The 20923-nt window shown below is 40.3% G+C and overlaps 5 protein-coding genes and 1 pseudogene across 5 annotated transcripts; all 6 read right to left on the bottom strand.

The window, feature by feature from the left end:
• Positions 1-141: 141 nt before the first annotated feature.
• LOC117485542 (protocadherin alpha-3-like) lies at positions 142-2508 on the bottom strand. Its single transcript, XM_034134112.1, has one exon. It carries the CDS (start codon positions 2506-2508, stop codon positions 142-144), a length of 2367 nt encoding a protein of 788 aa, XP_033990003.1.
• A 1475-nt stretch (positions 2509-3983) lies between these two features.
• Positions 3984-6371, bottom strand: LOC117485472 (protocadherin alpha-3-like). The gene has a single exon (XM_034134026.1). It carries the CDS (start codon positions 6369-6371, stop codon positions 3984-3986), a length of 2388 nt encoding a protein of 795 aa, XP_033989917.1.
• Positions 6372-7281: 910 nt separating this feature from the next.
• On the bottom strand, positions 7282-9651 carry LOC117485541 (protocadherin alpha-8-like). The gene has a single exon (XM_034134111.1). It carries the CDS (start codon positions 9649-9651, stop codon positions 7282-7284), a length of 2370 nt encoding a protein of 789 aa, XP_033990002.1.
• A 1315-nt stretch (positions 9652-10966) lies between these two features.
• LOC117485533 lies at positions 10967-13305 on the bottom strand (annotated as a pseudogene).
• A 753-nt stretch (positions 13306-14058) lies between these two features.
• LOC117485540 (protocadherin alpha-3-like) lies at positions 14059-16413 on the bottom strand. The gene has a single exon (XM_034134110.1). It carries the CDS (start codon positions 16411-16413, stop codon positions 14059-14061), a length of 2355 nt encoding a protein of 784 aa, XP_033990001.1.
• Positions 16414-17106: 693 nt separating this feature from the next.
• Positions 17107-19473, bottom strand: LOC117485393 (protocadherin alpha-8-like). Its single transcript, XM_034133913.1, has one exon. It carries the CDS (start codon positions 19471-19473, stop codon positions 17107-17109), a length of 2367 nt encoding a protein of 788 aa, XP_033989804.1.
• Between the last annotated feature and the right edge of the window lie 1450 nt (positions 19474-20923).

The following is a 20923-nucleotide window of genomic DNA, read 5'->3' as shown; positions in this document are numbered from 1 at the left end:
CCAGTGAGTAATGTATCGCTTCTCTGCTATTTAATTATTGCTATTTGCAGTGTAATGTAATGTATTTCCGCTTTAGAGGGGGACTTTCACACATAGTATTAAGTATGCAGGGGATGCGAAAATCAAAACATCCAAAAACATTTATCTTACCTCTGTAGATGTCCCCCTCCTGTCAGGAAGCACTAGTGTGTTGGCATGGCTGCCCGGGACTATAGTAGATCCTATACTCATTCTGGGTCCAACTAACATGTAGCGCTTGTCTCCAGATCTGTACTGGATGCTGTGACACAGTGTCCCATCATAGTTAGTCTCTTGTAGATATTTAGAAGTATAGTCTGTGGACTTAGAGCACTGCATTGCAATCAGCACGATGATACTGATGAGAAAAAGTGTTGAGACTGAGCCCAAAGTTATCATCAGGTAAAAAGTCACATTATTATCCTCATCATCCTTTGTTGCACTTTTAACATCAGCAGCAGCAAAAGCCTCTCTGGGCTCCACAAGTTTGACAATCACAGTAGCTGTTGCTGACAGGGAAACGTTGCCATTGTCTTTCACCAGTATGAGCAGTTTATGCTCAGCCTCGTCTGTCTCTGTGAATGAGCGAAGTGTTCTGATCTGTCCTGTATAGCGGTCCAAACCAAAGAGACTATGGGCAGTAACTTCCTGCAGTGAGAACAGTAACCAGCCGTTATATCCTATATCAGCGTCATAGGCTCTGACTTTAGTCACCAAGTGTCCTGCGTTCACATTGCGGGGAATCTCCTCCACACCTTCAGCAGAACCGTTAGAGCTGATCGGATACAGGATGACTGGAGCGTTGTCGTTCTGATCCAGAATGAACACGTGCACTGTGACGTTGCTGCTTAGTGACGGAGTTCCAGAATCTGTGGCCACAACTTGGAGTTTGAACGTTTTCAGAGTCTCAAAGTCAAAGCTTTTTAGCGCCAAAATATCTCCAGTTTCAGGGTTGATATTTAGAAATGATGTCAATGTATTTCCTTCACTGCCATCTCTGAGAATATGGTAGGTTATTCGTGCATTATCGTCCTCATCCCGATCAAAAGCTTTAACAGAAAACACAGAGGTACCTGGCTCATTAGCTTCAGTGATATAGAAAGTATATGGACTCAGTGAAAACTCTGGACTGTTGTCATTCACATCTGAAACCACTACATTGATTGTCTTCTCAGATGATAATGGAGGTTGACCAGCATCTTTTGCAGTTATTGTAAGGACATATTGTGACTGTATCTCTCTATCCAGAGGTGTTTTTGTCACCAATGAAAACATTTTTTCTTGTAAGGATGGAGTCAAAACAAAAGGAACATCCTCAACTATGGAGCAAATCACTTTTCCATTGAGACCAGAGTCCAAGTCATTTACACTGATAAGGGCTACTGTTGTTCCAGGTCTTGAATCTTCAGGGATGGAGTTTGAAAATGATGTAACCTCAATCTCAGGTGTGTTATCATTAACATCAACTATCTTAATGATGACGCTTTTGTCAGTTGTAAAAGGAGCAAGGCCTTTATCTGATGCCTCAATTTCAATTTCATATCTGTCTTTCTCCTCATAATCTATTAATCCTTTTACCTTTATATCGCCTGTTAAAGCATTGATATCAAAAAGGTTTAAAATATTTAGATTCATACTATTTGTAAATGAGTAAACTACATCTCCGTTGGGTCCTTCATCCAAATCAGTTGCATTCACTTGTATGACTGTTGTGCCTACCGGAGCATTTTCATTGAGCATCACAGAATAAACATCTTTAGAGAAAACAGGCGCATTATCATTTACATCTAGAACATTCACTACAATATTCATGGTGCCAGATTTTGGAGGTTTTCCTCCATCCATAGCAGTCAACAATAATGAGTGGCTCTTTGCCCTTTCCCTATCCAAGGATTTTTGTACAACCAATATTGGTATTTTACCATCTTCTCCCTTATCCTTAACTTCCAAACGGAAGTGATCGTTTTGGCTGAGTTTATATTGCTGCACGGAGAAATGACCACTGTCTGGATCCCGTGAAGGTTTTAGTTGAATCCGTGCTCCGGGCAACACAGACTCAGATATTTCCAACCGTTTCTCTTTTTCTGAAAAACTGGGAGAATGGTCATTTATATCCAGGACTTCCACTCCAACATAATGCACCTCCAGAGGGTTTTCCAGCACGGTTTTCAGATTCATTAAACACGTACTGCTCTGCGCGCACACCTCCTCTCTGTCAATCTTCCGGCTCACATACAGGACACCGTCGTTTTGATTCACATGGAAAAGCGGATCCGCATTACTGGAAACAATCCGATACTTCCTGTCTTTCAGTGTGCTTTTATCTAATCCCAGATCTTTTGCTATATTCCCAACCACAGTTCCTTCGTTAACTTCCTCCGAGATGGAATATCGTATTTGCGCTGAAGTCACGCTGCACAAAAGCACAGCAACCACGCAGCCGAGCAAACATCCTCGCGCCCTCCGCATCTCGCATCTTCTTTGTTCCATGGTTAAACCCGAAATCATCAGTAATCCATTACAATCTTTATAGTTTTGCTGTGAAGATTAAATCCAGCGCTTTCTTACATGTATATCTACATATTAAAGAACTTCCTTTATTTCCATAAATTGCGCTAAACCGATCATGTATAAAGGCATGAGCAGAGAAACGCTCCTGCCAGTATCGAAGTAAAATATTGTCAGGAGGAAGAACCAAACTGCTATGACGACAATCTCATGCCTACTGCTGAATTATACATTTTCACTGACACCATGCGACCCCTTTTCTCACTGCAGAAATATGAGGCATATAATCAACACTTTGTTCAATGGTATTTTGTTTTTAAACATATCAAAGTTATTAAATTCTAAAAGAGAGAAGGCGGCTGCCGAGTCTATAAACATCGACTAAATAAACTACTTCAGCTTCAAGAACCAAGGACAGCGATCTCATTGCTATTCAGTTCGGCAAACACTTTGGAATAGGATTTTTTTTTTCACTTTCTTATTGTAGCCTACTTGCATTAAAGGTGGGGTAGGTACGTTTGAGAAAGCGGCTCGAGATACACTTTTTGTTATATTCCATGGAATGCTCTTAACATCCCGATAGCAATGAATATCTTAAGTGCTTTGACAAAAAATCCATAAAAAAATGTCATCTGTGGAAGCCGTAATACTGTAAAAAGTACGACCAATCATTTTAGCCGGGCCGGCTAAAATGATTGGTCGTACTTTTTACAGTATTACGGCTTCCACAGATGACGTTTTTTTATGGATTTTTTGTCAAAGCACTTAAGATATTCATTGCTATCGGGATGTTAAGAGCATTCCATGGAATATAACAAAAAGTGTATCTCGAGCCGGTTTCTCAAACTTACCTACCCTACCTTTAATAAGGTACAATAAGACAAGCTACAAAATCCACATCATGCAAAAGCCAAAACAAAATAAAAAGAGATCACAACCATTGTCCATCATTGCCAAGATAATGCAGAACGCCAAGCTGGGCATGAAATCAGAAATGTTTTGATAGAGTTGATGAAGGCACTGACAACGTGATTGACTACGATCATTTAAAAAGACAAAAATATATATCCTTATTCAAGTTCACTTAATTTACCCATATGATTATGTCCAAAAAAGTACATAATTTTTTAAAGGGCAACCAGGTATGCCAACAAACAGTACAACATGTGTTAGCACCATGGACAGAGACACTTCCTCCTGCATTTAGAGGCGTAGGAATACATTACCCTAATCGTTATGAAAAACTGCATTGACTCATACATCACCAACTATTCAACAACAAGGATGAAGTATGAAAAAACAAATGATTTCAGCCAGATAAGACGAAGATGCTGCCTCAAGAGCAGATCCTATATCCTAAACAAAACTTTAAAGTGTACATGTAAGACATGATCCAATGTAATTAGAAGTCAAAATGTTTAAATATAAGCAAATAAATTGCCATCACATTGACATTGCTACATGAAAGGACATGAAGCTGGAATATGTATGTGTCTTACCTCTGTGGATGTCCCCCTTCTGTCAGGGAGCACTAGTGTGTTGGCATGGCTGCCCGGGACTATAGTAGATCCTATACTCATTCTGGGTCCAACTAACATGTAGCGCTTGTCTCCAGATCTGTACTGGATGCTGTGACACAGTGTCCCATCATAGTTAGTCTCTTGCAGATATTTAGAAGTATAGTCTGTGGACTTAGAGCACTGCATTGCAATCAGCACGATGATGCTGATGAGAAAAAGTGTTGAGACTGAGCCCAAAGTTATCATCAGGTAAAAAGTCACATTATTATCCTCATCATCCTTTGTTGCACTTTTAACATCAGCAGCAGCAAAAGCCTCTCTGGGCTCCACAAGTTTGACAACCACAGTAGCTGTTGCTGACAGGGAAACATTGCCATTGTCTTTCACCAGTATGAGCAGTTTATGCTCAGCCTCGTCTGTCTCTGTGAATGAGCGAAGTGTTCTGATCTGTCCTGTATAGCGGTCCAAACCAAAGAGACTGTGGGCAGTAACTTCCTGCAGTGAGAACAGTAACCAGCCGTTATATCCTATATCAGCGTCATAGGCTCTGACTTTAGTCACCAAGTGTCCTGCGTTCACATTGCGGGGAATCTCCTCCACACCTTCAGCAGAACCGTTAGAGCTGACCGGATACAGGATGACTGGAGCGTTGTCGTTCTGATCCAGAATGAACACGTGCACTGTGACGTTGCTGCTTAGTGACGGAGTTCCAGAATCTGTGGCGACAACTTGGAACTGGAACGTTTTCAGAGTCTCAAAGTCAAAGCTTTTTAGCGCCGAAATCTGTCCGTTATCTGAATTTACACTGAGAAACATTGCCAGTTCGTTCCCTCTTCCAATTTGATAAGAAAGTACTGCGTTTTCATTTACATCTTTGTCCGTTGCACTTACAGAGAATATCGACCCTCCAGCAACGTTATTTTCTGAAAGGTAAAACTGTAATGTATTTTGAGAGAATAATGGTTTGTTGTCGTTTACATCTGATATCTGAATGTTGAGGGTTTTGAAAGCAGATAAGAGAGGTTCCCCACAATCGGTGGCTTTTATTGTTATTTCGTAATGTGACACCTGCTCTCGATCCAAAAATCCTTTTGTGACAACTGAATAAATGTTTTCTTTATAAGAGGGCTTTAACTCGAAAGGAACGTCTGAAGTTATGCTTGATATTATTTTTCCGTTGACACCGGAGTCCTTATCTGTCACACTAATAAGGGAAATCACTGTGCCAGGCTTTGAGTCTTCAGACACAGTATTAGAGAGTGATGTGACTTCTATTTCTGGTGGATTATCATTTACGTCTTTTACTTTTATAATGACTCTACAGCGGCTTGTTAATGGAGGCGTTCCTTTGTCAGATGCTTGAACATCGATTTTGTAAATCTCCGTTTCTTCAAAATCCACAGCACCTTTCAATTTAATTTCTCCACTTACTCTATTCAATTCAAATATGTCATAAACTTTTCGCGCTAAAGTTTTGCTGAGAGTAAACTCTATTTCTCCATTATTCCCTTCATCTGTATCTGTTGCATTCACTCTTGTAACAATAGTACCGACTGGAACGTTCTCATATATTTCTACTTGATAGGTATCCTGACTAAACACTGGACGGTTATCGTTAATGTCAAGAACAATTATAGAAACATTTAGTGTACTTGATCTTTGAGGTTTACCGCCATCAACTGCTGTTACAAAAAGCACATGTTTGCTCTTTTGTTCTCTGTCTAAGGACTTCTTCAGCACTAAATACGGCGTTTTATCCTCATCGCTTTGACTAACATCTATTTCAAAGTGATCGTTTGACGTTAATGTATATGTGCGGATGGAGTTAATTCCAGCATCAGGATCACGGGCCGCGTGCAGATCGAAACGGGTTCCCGGAGATGTATGTTCTGCTATTTTAAATTGTTGTTCCTTATCAGAAAAACTAGGAGAGTGATCATTTATATCAGTAATTTCTACGACAACATGGTGCATTTCCAAAGGGTTTTCAACAAGGATCTTCAACTCCATTGTGCATACACCACTCCCCTGACACAGCTCCTCTCTGTCGATCTTTTTAAGAATCTGTAACGCACCACTGTTCGGGTTTACCTCGAAAAAAGCATCTTTAGATCCAGACACAACTCGAAATCTTCGATCAATCAAAGAGGTTTTATCCAGACCAAGATCCTTTGCAACATTTCCAACAGAAGTCCCTTCTTTCATCTCCTCTGGAATAGAGTACCTCAATTCAGCCAAAGCATGTTTCCCGAAAATCAGCAATAGAGAAAAATAAAAATGAAACCAACGACTGTCACTTGAGCGATGTCGTCGTGGACTCCCCATCTTTATCCAACAGCACATATACACACAGAAGCCTGTTTCTGCAGCGAATTAACGTGACTATCCAACCAGCTTAGCATCGCATGTTTAGAAAACTCACGGTACCGTCTCATCCAGCTTGCACCCTTACATCTGATGTATCCTCTGCTGTGAGGTACCAAACAAAAGCCTTCTTAGGGGAGGGACAACGTCCTTTGTGCCCTTGTTGGAGTAACAGTGACACCAAGAGGGGAACGTTTCAAATTCGTTCAAAAACACACTAGAATGTACGAAATGCTCAGAAAATCCAAGTACAGGTTTTTTTTTCTTCTCATCCACACACGAGAAATAACGGTATGAATTGGTGTTTAATATTTGCTCTTATTGTTGCTTAAAAACAGTAACGTCAATGTATTTCAGAACCATGGAAATTGACTGCAGGCTTATCCCTAATATGTGTCTCTTTAATTAACATTTCTTTAGAATGATTATGAAGACTCCCATCCAAATAACTTAACGCATATCAGTGTAGGTAAGTATTTTTTTATATTTGTAATATATTTATGTTTGATCTGTTATAGCTCCTTTCACACATTTTCCCAAAATAAAGTTGCAATTTATGAACCCATTTAGATTTGATTATAAAACATTTTCTCATGTTCATTATACTCGTGAGAGTGTATAGTGTTTTATATTTTATTGTATCTTTTTCATCACCACTGTAAAGTGTCTTTGAGCACCTGAAAAAGCGCTTATAAATCAAATGTATTATTATTATTATTATTATTAGTGTGTATAAAACAATCTACAGATGAGAGCAGCAAAGAGAGAATATTGCACCAGATAGAACCTTTTGCAAACAGAAGTTGGAAGCTCAGTCTCAATTGGAAGAAATCTAAAAACACATCTATTATTTTAGAAATGATTACATTTCTTAAAGTCTTACCTCAGTGGATGTTCCCCTTCTGTCAGGAAGCACTAGTGTGTTGGCATGGCTGCCCGGGACAATAGTAGATCCTATACTCATTCTGGGTCCAACTAACATGTAGCGCTTGTCTCCAGATCTGTACTGGATGCTGTGACACAGTGTCCCATCATAGTTGGTCTCTTGTAGATATTTAGAAGTATAGTCTGTGGACTTAGAGCACTGCATTGCAATCAGCACGATGATACTGATGAGAAAAAGTGTTGAGACTGAGCCCAAAGTTATCATCAGGTAAAAAGTCACATTATTCTCCTCATCATCCTTTGTTGCACTTTTAACATCAGCAGCAGCAAAAGCCTCTCTGGGCTCCACAAGTTTGACAACTACAGTAGCTGTTGCTGACAGGGAAACGTTGCCATTGTCTTTCACCAGTATGAGCAGTTTATGCTCAGCCTCGTCTGTCTCTGTGAATGAGCGAAGTGTTCTGATCTGTCCTGTATAGCGGTCCAAACCAAAGAGACTGTGGGCAGTAACTTCCTGCAGTGAGAACAGTAACCAGCCGTTATATCCTATATCAGCGTCATAGGCTCTGACTTTAGTCACCAAGTGTCCTGCGTTCACATTGCGGGGAATCTCCTCCACACCTTCAGCAGAACCGTTAGAGCTGACCGGATACAGGATGACTGGAGCGTTGTCGTTCTGATCCAGAATGAACACGTGCACTGTGACGTTGCTGCTTAGTGACGGAGTTCCAGAATCTGTGGCGACAACTTGAAACTGGAACGTTTTCAGAGTCTCAAAGTCAAAGCTTTTTAGCGCCAAAATATCGCCAGTTTCAGAGTTGATATTTAAAAATGACGTCAATTTATTTCCTTCACTGCCATCTCTGAGAATATGATAGGTTATAAGTGCATTATCGTTCTCATCACGATCAAAAGCTTTAACAGAAAACACAGAGGTACCTGGCTCATTAGCTTCAGTGATATAGAAAGTATATGGACTCAGTGAAAACTCTGGACTGTTGTCATTCACATCTGAAACCACTACATTTATTGTCTTCTCAGATGATAATGGAGGTTGACCAGCGTCTTTTGCAGTTATTGTAAGGACATATTGTGACTGTTTCTCTCTATCCAGGGGGGATTTGGTCACCAATGAAAACATTTTGTCTTGTGAAGATGGCATTAAAGCAAAAGGAACATCCTCAACTATGGAGCAAATCACTTTTCCATTGAGACCAGAGTCCAAGTCATTTACACTGATAAGGGCTACTGTAGTTCCAGGTCTTGAATCCTCAGCTATCGAATTTGAAAATGAAGTAACCTCAATCTCAGGTGCATTATCGTTTACGTCTACTATCTTAATGATGACGCTTTTTTGTGACTCAAAAGGTGCCATACCTTTATCTGAGGCTTGAATTTCAATCTCATATTTGTCCTTCTCTTCATAGTTAATCAAACCTTTCACAATGATTTCACCTGTTATTGCATTGATGTCAAAAATATTTAATAATCTATGACTCACACTGTTGCTGAATGAATAAACTACATCTCCATTTGGTCCTTCATCTAAATCAGTTGCATTCACTTGTATGACTGTTTTACCTATCGGAGCATTTTCATCGAGCATTACAGAATACACGTCTTGAGAAAATACAGGCGCATTATCATTAACATCCAAAAGTCTTACTATAATATTCATTGTGCCAGTTTTCGGAGGTTTCCCTCCATCTAGGGCGGTCAGTACTAATGTATGGATTCCCGCCGCCTCTCTATCCAAAGATTTATGCACTATTAGAATTGGTATTTTACCATCTTCACCCTTGTCTTTAACCTCCAAACGGAAGTTGTTATTTGGGCTGAGTTGATATTGCTGAATAGAGAAGGGGCCACCGTCTGGATCTCGTGATGCCTTCAACGGAATTCGTGCTCCTGGTAACACAGACTCTGAAAGATCCAACGTTGTCTCTCTTTCAGGAAAACTAGGAGAATGGTCATTTATATCCAGCACCTCAACTCCAACATAATGCACCTCCAGAGGGTTTTCCAGCACGGTTTTCAGATTCATTAAACACGTACTGCTCTGCGCGCACACCTCCTCTCTGTCAATCTTCCGGCTCACATACAGGACACCATCGTTTTGATTCACATGGAAAAGCGGATCCGCATTACTGGAAACAATCCGATACTTCCTGTCTTTCAGTGTGCTTTTATCTAATCCCAGATCTTTTGCTATATTCCCAACCACAGTTCCTTCGTTAACTTCCTCCGAGATTGAATATCTTATTTGCGCTGAGGCCGCGCTCCACAAAAGCACAGCAACCACGCAGCCGAGCAAACATCCTCGCGCCCTCCGCATCTCGCATGTTCTTTGTTCCATGGTTAAACCCGAAATCATCAGTAATCCATTACAAGCTACACAAAGCTCTGTTGTGAAGTCAAAATCCAGCGCTTTCTTACATGTATATTGACCTATTAATCCACTTCCTGCATTTCCAGAAAATGCGCTAAACCGATCATGTATCAAGGCATGAGCAGAAAAACGGTCCTGCCAGTATCGAAGTAAAATGTTTTCAGGAGGAGGAACCAAACTGCTATGACGACAAGCTCGTGTACTGCTGAATTTTTACTTTTCACTGACACCATGCGACCCCTTTTCTCACTGCAGAAATGTGAGGCATATAATACACATTGTGGCCAATGGTATGTTATTATTAGTTATAGCATATGTATTATATTGTGTTGAAAGAGAGAAGGAGGCTGCCCAGACTATAAACATTGACTAAAATAACTATTTCCGCTCCCAGCACCAAGGACAGCGATCTCAGTACAGTTCGATAAAAACTTTTGTTTTCACCGTTGTATTGTATTATCAAGCCATTTGATGAAAAAAGACGGTTGATATAGGGAAAAAATAGACGACATACGATATCAACATGATGCAAACAAAACGAAAGGCCACAATCATTGTCCATATCATTGCCCATGAGGTGACGATCATTTAAAAGTAAAATGCATCTCCTTTTTCAAGTACACTTAAATTACCTCCATGACATAAGGTTATAATTACCAAGGTAAACTATGATGACAAACACAGTACCAAATTATGCAGTAAACAAACCACATTGATATGTTTAGTCAAAAAGCAGTTACAGTTCGTCAGTTTGATCTAAAATATGTCTTACTTCTGCAGATGCCCCACTCCTGTCAAGAAGCACTAGGTATTTGCAGTTAACAGTTACTACACTCGAGTCACAATCATCTGTCTCTTAAGAAACTATTTTTGATGAATGTAAACTGCAATGAAGTCCTTATTTCTATGCCAAAAGAAATGGAAGCCCATAGTAAAATACTTCCAGCACCACGGACAGCAACACCTTTTCCTGCACTCAGAGGTGTAGGAACTGAGTTTGATTTGACTAACTGCAATAACATAAACTGTACAAAACCAACTATCCAACAACATAAATGAAGTATGCAAAACATGGGATTTCAGGCAGATAGAATGCATAGACCTCAAGGGCAGATCCTGTTTCTATAAATAAAAGTGTTTAAGTTTTAATGTAAGACAAGATGCAACAATTATTTGATATCAACCCGTTTGAATGTAAGTATTCATATTGCCATGACAGTACATGAAAGGTAAGGGAGTTTCAATATGTATTTGTCTTACCTCTGTAGATGTCCCCCTCCTGTCAGGAAGCACTAGTGTGTTGGCATGGCTGCCCGGGACTATAGTAGATCCTATACTCATTCTGGGTCCAACTAACATGTACCGCTTGTCTCCAGATCTGTACTGGATGCTGTGACACAGTGTCCCATCATAGTTAGTCTCTTGTAGATATTTAGAAGTGTAGTCTGTGGACTTAGAGCACTGCATTGCAATCAGCACGATGATGCTGATGAGAAAAAGTGTTGAGACTGAGCCCAAAGTTATCATCAGGTAAAAAGTCACATTATTATCCTCATCATCCTTTGTTGCACTTTTAACATCAGCAACAGCAAAAGCCTCTCTGGGCTCCACAAGTTTAACAACCACAGTAGCTGTTGCTGACAGGGAAACGTTGCCATTGTCTTTCACCAGTATGAGCAGTTTCTGCTCAGCCTCGTCTGTCTCTGTGAATGAGCGAAGTGTTCTGATCTGTCCTGTATAGCGGTCCAAACCAAAGAGACTGTGGGCAGTAACTTCCTGCAGTGAGAACAGTAACCAGCCGTTATATCCTATATCAGCGTCATAGGCTCTGACTTTAGTCACCAAGTGTCCTGCGTTCACATTGCGGGGAATCTCCTCCACACCTTCAGCAGAACCGTTAGAGCTGACCGGATACAGGATGACTGGAGCGTTGTCGTTCTGATCCAGAATGAACACGTGCACTGTGACGTTGCTGCTTAGTGACGGAGTTCCAGAATCTGTGGCGACAACTTGGAACTGGAACGTTTTCAGAGTCTCAAAGTCAAAGCTTTTTAGTGCCAAAATATCTCCAGTTTCAGAGTTGATATTCAAAAATGAGGTCCATTTATTTCCTTCAATGCCCTCTCTGAGAATGTGATATGAAATGACAGCGTTATCGCTTTCATCACGATCAGAAGCTCTAACTGAAAATGCTGAGGCTCCGGGACTGTTATTCTCGGTGATATAAAATACATAGGGACTTGTTAAAAACTCTGGATTGTTGTCATTTACATCTGATACTACGACACTCATGGTCTTTTCAGTTGAAAAGGACGGATCACCTGTGTCTTTAGCGATAATTGTAAATTCAAAGTGGGCAACTATTTCCCTATCCAGTTGCGACCTGGTTATTACGGCGTACATGTTTTCCTGTAACGATGGAGATAAAGTAAAAGGAACATCCTCTTTGATTGTGCAAATGACTTTTCCATTGATTCCAGAGTCTAAATCCCTAACACTAATCAGGGCTACAGTAGTTCCTATCTTTGAATCCTCCTTGACAGAGCTAGAAAATGATGTTACTTCTATCTCAGGTGCATTATCGTTTACATCAATAACTGTTATCATAACATTTTTGTCAGTTGTTAGAGGAACTGGTCCTTTATCGGACGCCTGAATGTCAATTTCATAACTTTTACTTTTCTCGAAGTCTATCTTACCGATTACTTTAATTTCACCAGTGTTTGCGTCTATTTTAAACACATCCATTATTTTTGAATCAATATCGTTACCAAATGAATATATTATTTCGCTATTTGCACTCTGGTCCAAATCTGTTGCATTTACCTGAATGACTACAGTGTCAACGGAAACATTTTCTTTTAGTGTTGCAGAATACAACTCTTTTGTAAACACAGGGGAGTTGTCGTTCACATCAAGCACATCCACAGTAATTTCTATAGCGCCAGATTTCGCAGGTTTTCCTCCATCCACTGCTGTAAGACGCAGTTTGTGTTTCCCGGTTGTTTCTCTATCTAGCTGTTTCTGCAGGACTAGCAATGGTACCTTACGGTCTTCGCCTCTATCCTTCACTTCTAATCTAAAATACTCGTTATGGCTGAGTCGATATTGCTGAATGGATAACTGGCCAACGTCGGGGTCACGCGCAGCCTGTAGTTGAAATCTCGCCCCTGGTAAAGCCGACTCAGAGATCTCAAGCCTTTTCTCTTTCTCCGTAAAAACAGGCGAGTGGTCATTTATATCTAGTATTTCCACCGCCACATAGTGGATCTCCAGCGGGTTTTCTAGCACAGTTTTGAGGTTGATCAAACATGGGCTGGTCCGGTCGCACACTTCCTCCCTATCTATTCTTTTTTTAACATACAATATGCCATCGTTTTGATTCACTTGAAACAGGGGCTCAGTTGAGCCTGTTACAATGCGATATCCTCTGTCTTTGAGTGCACTCTTATCTAGCCCCAAATCCTTCGCTATATTCCCGACCACGGTTCCATCTTGAACCTCCTCAGATATTGAATATCTGATCTGTGCTGCAGCTCCTCTCCATAAAATATCCAAAACAACAATCAAGGCAAACCAAAATTGCCGCGGCGTCCGTGCTTTGCGTCCTCTTTGTTCCATGGCTCGTATGGACGATAAAGAACAGTCCATTAACTACGTCTTGAAATAAATGAAACTTAATCCGCCATGTTTCTTCACAATATCTAACGTCTGCTTTTACAAAAACGGTTGAAAATTAAACACACTCGTCGGTGGCAATTGCGATCTTATTCGCTCAAGTATGCTCTGAAAAATGCAAGGACTCGATCCACATAAAGCTCGTGACGTAAAGTGCTGCCAGTCACAGAAACACTGAGCTACACTGACACCAAGCGTTAGAATCGTTATTATTATAAGATGTTATTGTTAAGTTAACACATTAGATACAATCTTCAAATGATCAGAAGTGATATGAGACATAAACTTATATATAACTGTTTAACAGTGGGGATAAGCTTTAGTATTGGAACCACACGATCCTTTTATTTACATCTCATATATTCCAGGATGTTACTAAAGCTCATGAACTGCAGCTGTCAAAACGTATTAAAGCACACAAGTTGCAAGCCCCATAACACATATGATTAAAAATCACATGGCAGTTGAAAAACAAAAACAGAATGAAAACTCTGCTCTGAATAGTTGTAGTACACACAATTTTAAACTAATCACAATGTAGGAGTGTTAATGTTAAACGTGAGTAATGTATCGCTTCTCTGCTATTAAATTATTGCTATTTGCAGTGTAATGTAATGTATTTGCCCGTTAGAGGGGGGCTTTCACACATAGTATTAAGTATGCAGGGGATGCGAAAATCAAAACATCCCAAAACACTTATCTTACCTCTGTAGATGTCCCCCTCCTGTCAGGGAGCACCAGTGTGTTGGCATGGCTGCCCGGGACTATAGTAGATCCTATACTCATTCTGGGTCCAACTAACATGTACCGCTTGTCTCCAGATCTGTACTGGATGCTGTGACACAGTGTCCCATCATAGTTAGTCTCTTGTAGATATTTAGAAGTATAGTCTGTGGACTTAGAGCACTGCATTGCAATCAGCACGATGATACTGATGAGAAAAAGTGTTGAGACTGAGCCCAAAGTTATCATCAGGTAAAAAGTCACATTATTATCCTCATCATCCTTTGTTGCACTTTTAACATCAGCAGCAGCAAAAGCCTCTCTGGGCTCCACAAGTTTGACAACCACAGTAGCTGTTGCTGACAGGGAAACGTTGCCATTGTCTTTCACCAGTATGAGCAGTTTATGCTCAGCCTCGTCTGTCTCTGTGAATGAGCGAAGTGTTCTGATCTGTCCTGTATAGCGGTCCAAACCAAAGAGACTGTGGGCAGTAACTTCCTGCAGTGAGAACAGTAACCAGCCGTTATATCCTATATCAGCGTCATAGGCTCTGACTTTAGTCACCAAGTGTCCTGCGTTCACATTGCGGGGAATCTCCTCCACACCTTCAGCAGAACCGTTAGAGCTGACCGGATACAGGATGACTGGAGCGTTGTCGTTCTGATCCAGAATGAACACGTGCACTGTGACGTTGCTGCTTAGTGACGGAGTTCCAGAATCTGTGGCAACAACTTGGAACCGGAACGTTTTCAGAGTCTCAAAGTCAAAGCTTTTTAGTGCTGAAATCTGCCCGTTATCTGAATTTACACTGAGAAACATTGCCAGTTCGTTTCCTCTCGCTATTTGATAAGAAAGTACTGCGTTTTCATTTATATCTTTGTCCGTTGCACTTACAGAGAATATCGACCCTCCAGCAACGTTATTTTCTGAAAGGTAAAACTGTAATGTATTTTGAGAGAATAATGGTTTGTTGTCGTTTACATCTGTTATCTGAATGTTGAGGGTTTTGAAAGCAGATAAGAGAGGTTCCCCACAATCGGTGGCTTTTATTGTTATTTCGTAATGTGACACCTGCTCTCGATCCAAAAATCCTTTTGTGACAACTGAATAAATGTTTTCTTTATAAGAGGGCTTTAACTCGAAAGGAACGTCTGAAGTTATGCTTGATATTATTTTTCCGTTGACACCGGAGTCCTTATCTGTCACACTAATAAGGGAAATCACTGTGCCAGGCTTTGAGTCTTCAGACACAGTATTAGAGAGTGATGTGACTTCTATTTCTGGTGGATTATCATTTACGTCTTTTACTTTTATAATGACTCTACAGCGGCTTGTTAATGGAGGCGCTCCTAAGTCAGATGCTTCAACGTCTATCTTGTAAATCTCAGTTTCTTCAAAATTCATCGCACCTTTCAATTTAATTTCTCCACTTACTCTATTCAATTCAAATATGTCGTAAACTTTCCGCGATAATGCTTTGCTGAGAGTAAACTCTATTTCTCCATTGTTCCCTTCATCTGTATCTGTTGCATTCACTCTTGTAACAATAGTACCGACTGGAACGTTCTCATATATTTCTACTTGATAGGTATCCTGACTAAACACTGGACGGTTATCGTTAGTGTCAAGAACAATTATAGAAACATTTAGTGTGCCTGATCTTTGAGGTTTACCTCCATCAACTGCTGTTACAAAAAGCACATGTTTGCTCTTTTGTTCTCTGTCTAAGGACTTCTTCAGCACTAAATATGGCGTTTTATCTTCATCGCTTTGACTAACATCTATTTCAAAGTGATCGTTTGACGTTAATGTATATGTGCGGATGGAGTTAATTCCAGCATCAGGATCACGGGCCGCGTGCAGTTGGAATCGGGTTCCCGGAGATGTATGTTCTGCTATTTTAAATTGCTGTTCCTTTTCAGGAAATCCGGGAGAGTGATCATTTATATCAGTAATTTCTACAACAACATGGTGCATTTCCAAAGGGTTTTCAACAAGGATCTTCAACTCCATTGTGCATACACCACTCCCCTGACACAGCTCCTCTCTGTCGATCTTTTTAAGAATCTGTAACGCACCACTGTTCGGGTTTACCTCGAAAAAAGCATCTTTAGATCCAGACACAACTCGAAATCTTCGATCAATCAAAGAGGTTTTATCCAGACCAAGATCCTTTGCAACATTTCCAACAGAAGTCCCTTCTTTCATCTCCTCTGGAATAGAGTACCTCAATTCAGCCAAAGCATGTTTCCCGAAAATCAGCAATAGAGAAAAATAAAAATTAAACCGACGACTGTCACTTGAGCGATGTCGTCGTGGACTCCCCATCTTTATCCAACAGCATAAGCTTTTCTTTCTGCGGCAATAATGGTCTACCTCACTGTCCTATTCGACTCGCGTTCTTAAATCAAATGTATCTCTGCTGTGAGGTACCAAACAAAAGCTTTGTAATGGGAGGGACGAAATATATTATGGCCACGTCGATGTCACAGTGACACCAAGAGGACAACATTCATACAAGTTTAAATTGTATTAATGTTATTTGTAACAAAGTCATATTTTTGTCACATATCTACCTGCAAAGATGGAGAGCAAAGTGAATACATGGTCAATAAAAAACTAGAGCTTGATATAATATTGTTTTCTTATAATCGAAGCGGCATCATGTGTTAAGTTTGATGCAAAGTAATATCTCTGAAAAAATTATTAACATATAAAACTTTGTATTGACCGTTGACTGCAATCCAGCATACCATGGACAGCGATCACTGCTATTTACATAATGATTTCTTTGTCCAAAGAGTTCACTGCTCATTGCTCAGTTATCAGTGTAACTTTGCAACAAACAAATGCATGCATAACACCAAAAACAAAGGAAGCCATTGCTTTTAAAGTAAGTTATAATTTGTTGATATTCTCCTTGATTGAATAACTTTTGGGCACATTTTTCTCGAAACATGCACAAACTTGCAGGGAAATATAAAATGCTTTCTCGTAAACATGTTAAGAAGCACTACATTTTTAAAGTCTTACCTCTGTGGATGTCCCCCTTCTGTCTGGGAGCACCAGTGTGTTGGCATGGCTGCCCGGGACTATAGTAGATCCTATACTCATTCTGGGTCCAACTAACATGTAGCGCTTGTCTCCAGATCTGTACTGGATGCTGTGACACAGTGTCCCATCATAGTTAGTCTCTTGTAGATATTTAGAAGTATAGTCTGTGGACTTAGAGCACTGCATTGCAATCAGCACGATGATGCTGATGAGAAAAAGTGTTGAGACTGAGCCCAAAGTTATCATCAGGTAAAAAGTCACATTATTATCCTCATCATCCTTTGTTGCACTTTTAACATCAGCAGCAGCAAAAGCCTCTCTGGGCTCCACAAGTTTGACAACCACAGTAGCTGTTGCTGACAGGGAAACGTTGCCATTGTCTTTCACCAGTATGAGCAGTTTATGCTCAGCCTCGTCTGTCTCTGTGAATGAGCGAAGTGTTCTGATCTGTCCTGTATAGCGGTCCAAACCAAAGAGACTGTGGGCAGTAACTTCCTGCAGTGAGAACAGTAACCAGCCGTTATATCCTATATCAGCGTCATAGGCTCTGACTTTAGTCACCAAGTGTCCTGCGTTCACATTGCGGGGAATCTCCTCCACACCTTCAGCAGAACCGTTAGAGCTGACCGGATACAGGATGACTGGAGCGTTGTCGTTCTGATCCAGAATGAACACGTGCACTGTGACGTTGCTGCTAAGTGACGGAGTTCCAGAATCTGTGGCGACAACTTGGAACTGGAACGTTTTCAGAGTCTCAAAGTCAAAGCTTTTTAGCGCCAAGATATCTCCAGTTTCAGAGTTGATATTTAGGAAAGACATTATGTCATTTTGACTGCCTTCTCTCACTATGTGATATGAAATAGCTGCATTGTCATTCAAGTCCTTGTCTCTTGCGCTCACAGAGAAAATAGCATTTCCAGGAACGTTATTTTCAACCAGATAAAATTCCAAAGAGGTTTGGTCGAAGTGAGGAGAGTTGTCATTTACATCTGATATCTGAATGTTGAGAGTTTTAAATGTAGATAAGGGAGGTTCACCACAATCAGTGGCTTTTATTGTTATTTCATAATGTGACACCTGCTCTCGATCCAATAATCCCTTAGTGACAACCGAGTAAGTGTTTTCCTTATAGGAAGGCTTTAATTCAAAGGGTACGTCATTGGATATGTGTGATATTATTTTCCCATTTACACCGGAGTCTACATCCGTTGCACTTATAAGTGAAATAATTGTTCCTGGCTTTGAGTCTTCAGACACTGTATTTGACAATGATGTGACTTCTATTTCCGGTGGATTATCGTTAACGTCTATTATCTTAATAATGACTCTACACTCACCTGTCAGTGGAGGTGTTCCTTTATCTGATGCTTCAATGTCCAGTTCATATATGTCGATTTCTTCATAATCCACTACTCCTTTAACTTTGATTTCTCCAGTTAATTTATTCAATTCAAAAGTGTCATATACTTTACGCCTCAAGGTTTTTCCTAGGCTGTATTCGACTTCCCCATTAGTGTATTCGTCCAGATCCGTTGCATTCATCCTAAATATTGAAGTACCGGGTGCAATATTTTCGTGAATTGAAATGTGGTAAATCTCCTGATTAAACATCGGACGATTATCATTACTATCCAGAACAATAATAGAAACATTAAGTGTGCCTGATTTTGGAGGTTTACCTCCATCAACTGCAGTAACCAGCAGCGTGTGTTTGTTCTTTTGTTCTCTGTCCAATGATTTCTTCAGAACTAAAAATGGTATCTTACCGGCATCGCTTTGACGGACATTAACTTCAAAATGTTCATTTGACGTTAAAGTGTATGTACGAATAGAGTTAACTCCAGCATCGGGGTCGCGAGCAGTGTGCAGTTGAAATCGTTTTCCTGGTAATGTGTGCTCAGCTATTTCAAATATCTGTTCCCTTTCAGGAAAACTAGGGGAATGATCATTTACATCTGTAATTTCTACAACTACGTAGTGTATTTCCAAAGGAGATTCAACAAGGATTTTGAGCTCCATAAGGCAGGCACCACCTCCCTGACACAGCTCCTCTCTGTCAATATGCTTGTTGACGTAGAGAGCCCCATTATCCTGGTTTACTTCAAAAATAGCGTCCTTACTTCCAGACACAACGCGGAACCGTCGAGCAATCAAAGAGGGGATTTCCACACCAAGATCCTTGGCCACATTTCCAACAACTGTGCCTTCTCTTACCTCCTCTGGAATAGAGTATCGTATCTGAGCCAAAGCCTGATTTACGAACAGCAGGGGTAGAGCCAAATAAAAAGCAAACCAGGAGCAGTCCTTTGTCCGAGGTTTTGTATCGGTCCCCATCATTATCCAACAACACATTCACCAACAGGATCCGGTTACTTTGAAAAACGGTTATTTAAATCCATCCCGTTGAATAACGCGATTTGCAAGAGACGAATTGTGACTCTAACGACTGGTTTGCTTGATTCAGTAAGAAACAAAAGCCTTGGAAGGGGAGGTTCAAAGTCGTCTCTGGTTTCCCGATGTAATAGTGACACCCAGAGGAAACTATTCAAAATAAACTGTACTATATGTTTAGGTAACAAAACGTTTCCCGAAAAAGCTGATATAAATAACCGTACATTAAGGAACTATACCAACATCATTTAATTTAATTAAAGAAATTGATTAGTTGCACTTTTGTAGAGCCATATTAACTCAGACTGTTAAATTGTCATCCAGTTTTAGGAATAATAAAAGCAATACTTCTCAATAGGTTTTTTTAACACTGCAAATTAGTTTGACATAATCACGAGTTTCAGCCGGGAAGAAACCACAACCATTCAACTAAAACAACACTCTGTTTCAAAACAACTAAGTCCATGAATACTTAACGAATCCTGAAATCTATAGATTATCACTTTCAATCAATGGTTTGTCAGTACTTGGAATAATCTCAGGCACAAATTTGAAAACATATTTTCTCAGATATTTCTAAATAAATACCTTTTGTGGGACTTTCTTGGTAAATAGCAGGAATATGTTATCTTCAGCACCATGGACAGCGGTCATAATCAGGGAAATGGTTGTCATTCTAATGTGACGGGGTCAGTTTTAATGGGATCTGATATGTTTTGATATTAAGTATTGCTGTGTTTTAATTGTGTGAGTTCGTAGCAACATGTATTCAATTTCCCACTGCCCCTGAACTAAGCATGCACCATGGAACCGCAGCAGCAATGAGCGCATTGCGCAACCCGTGTGTGCAGTGAGGAGCGCAGACACAGAGAATGCAGGAAGCAACTAGCAAGGCCAGGAATTAGGAGACGCTAACATCCAGGAAGGATGTACGCGGATTGGCTGTGACGAGCAGAGCCGGGCAAAGCAGGACACCAGCAGCAAGGAGGTGGATTATCGCCGGCGGCTCGAGTAAGGGGAAGTGACGTGGAGCAACAGAGGGGTGTAATTGCGATTCACCCCTCCTTCAACTAAGTACCCTTTTGGATCAGCCTTTTAAGCCTAACTTTTAAATGATTTTTTAACACTTTTAATTGGAGCATTTTAGACTTTGCTTTTAGCCCCTATTTATAAACGTTTAGCACAAAAAACCACTGGACCCTGGACAATTGAGTGTACAAAAACATTTTGCATTTCTGTATCCCTTTTCTAAGTAAATGCTCATTTTGTTTGATAATTGAGACAAAATAGAACCCTAGAGAAATGTGTATGTACTCACACAAGAAAGAAACAACTTTTGAAATAATTGATTTTGCCAATAATTACTTTGTGGCTGTGAAAAATACTTGTATGA

The sequence above is a fragment of the Trematomus bernacchii genome, unplaced genomic scaffold (assembly GCF_902827165.1).
Source record: "Trematomus bernacchii unplaced genomic scaffold, fTreBer1.1, whole genome shotgun sequence".
NCBI classification, from domain to species: Eukaryota; Metazoa; Chordata; class Actinopteri; order Perciformes; family Nototheniidae; genus Trematomus; species Trematomus bernacchii.
Note: the sequence above shows the minus strand (reverse complement) of the source record. Positions and strands in the feature narration are given on the sequence as shown.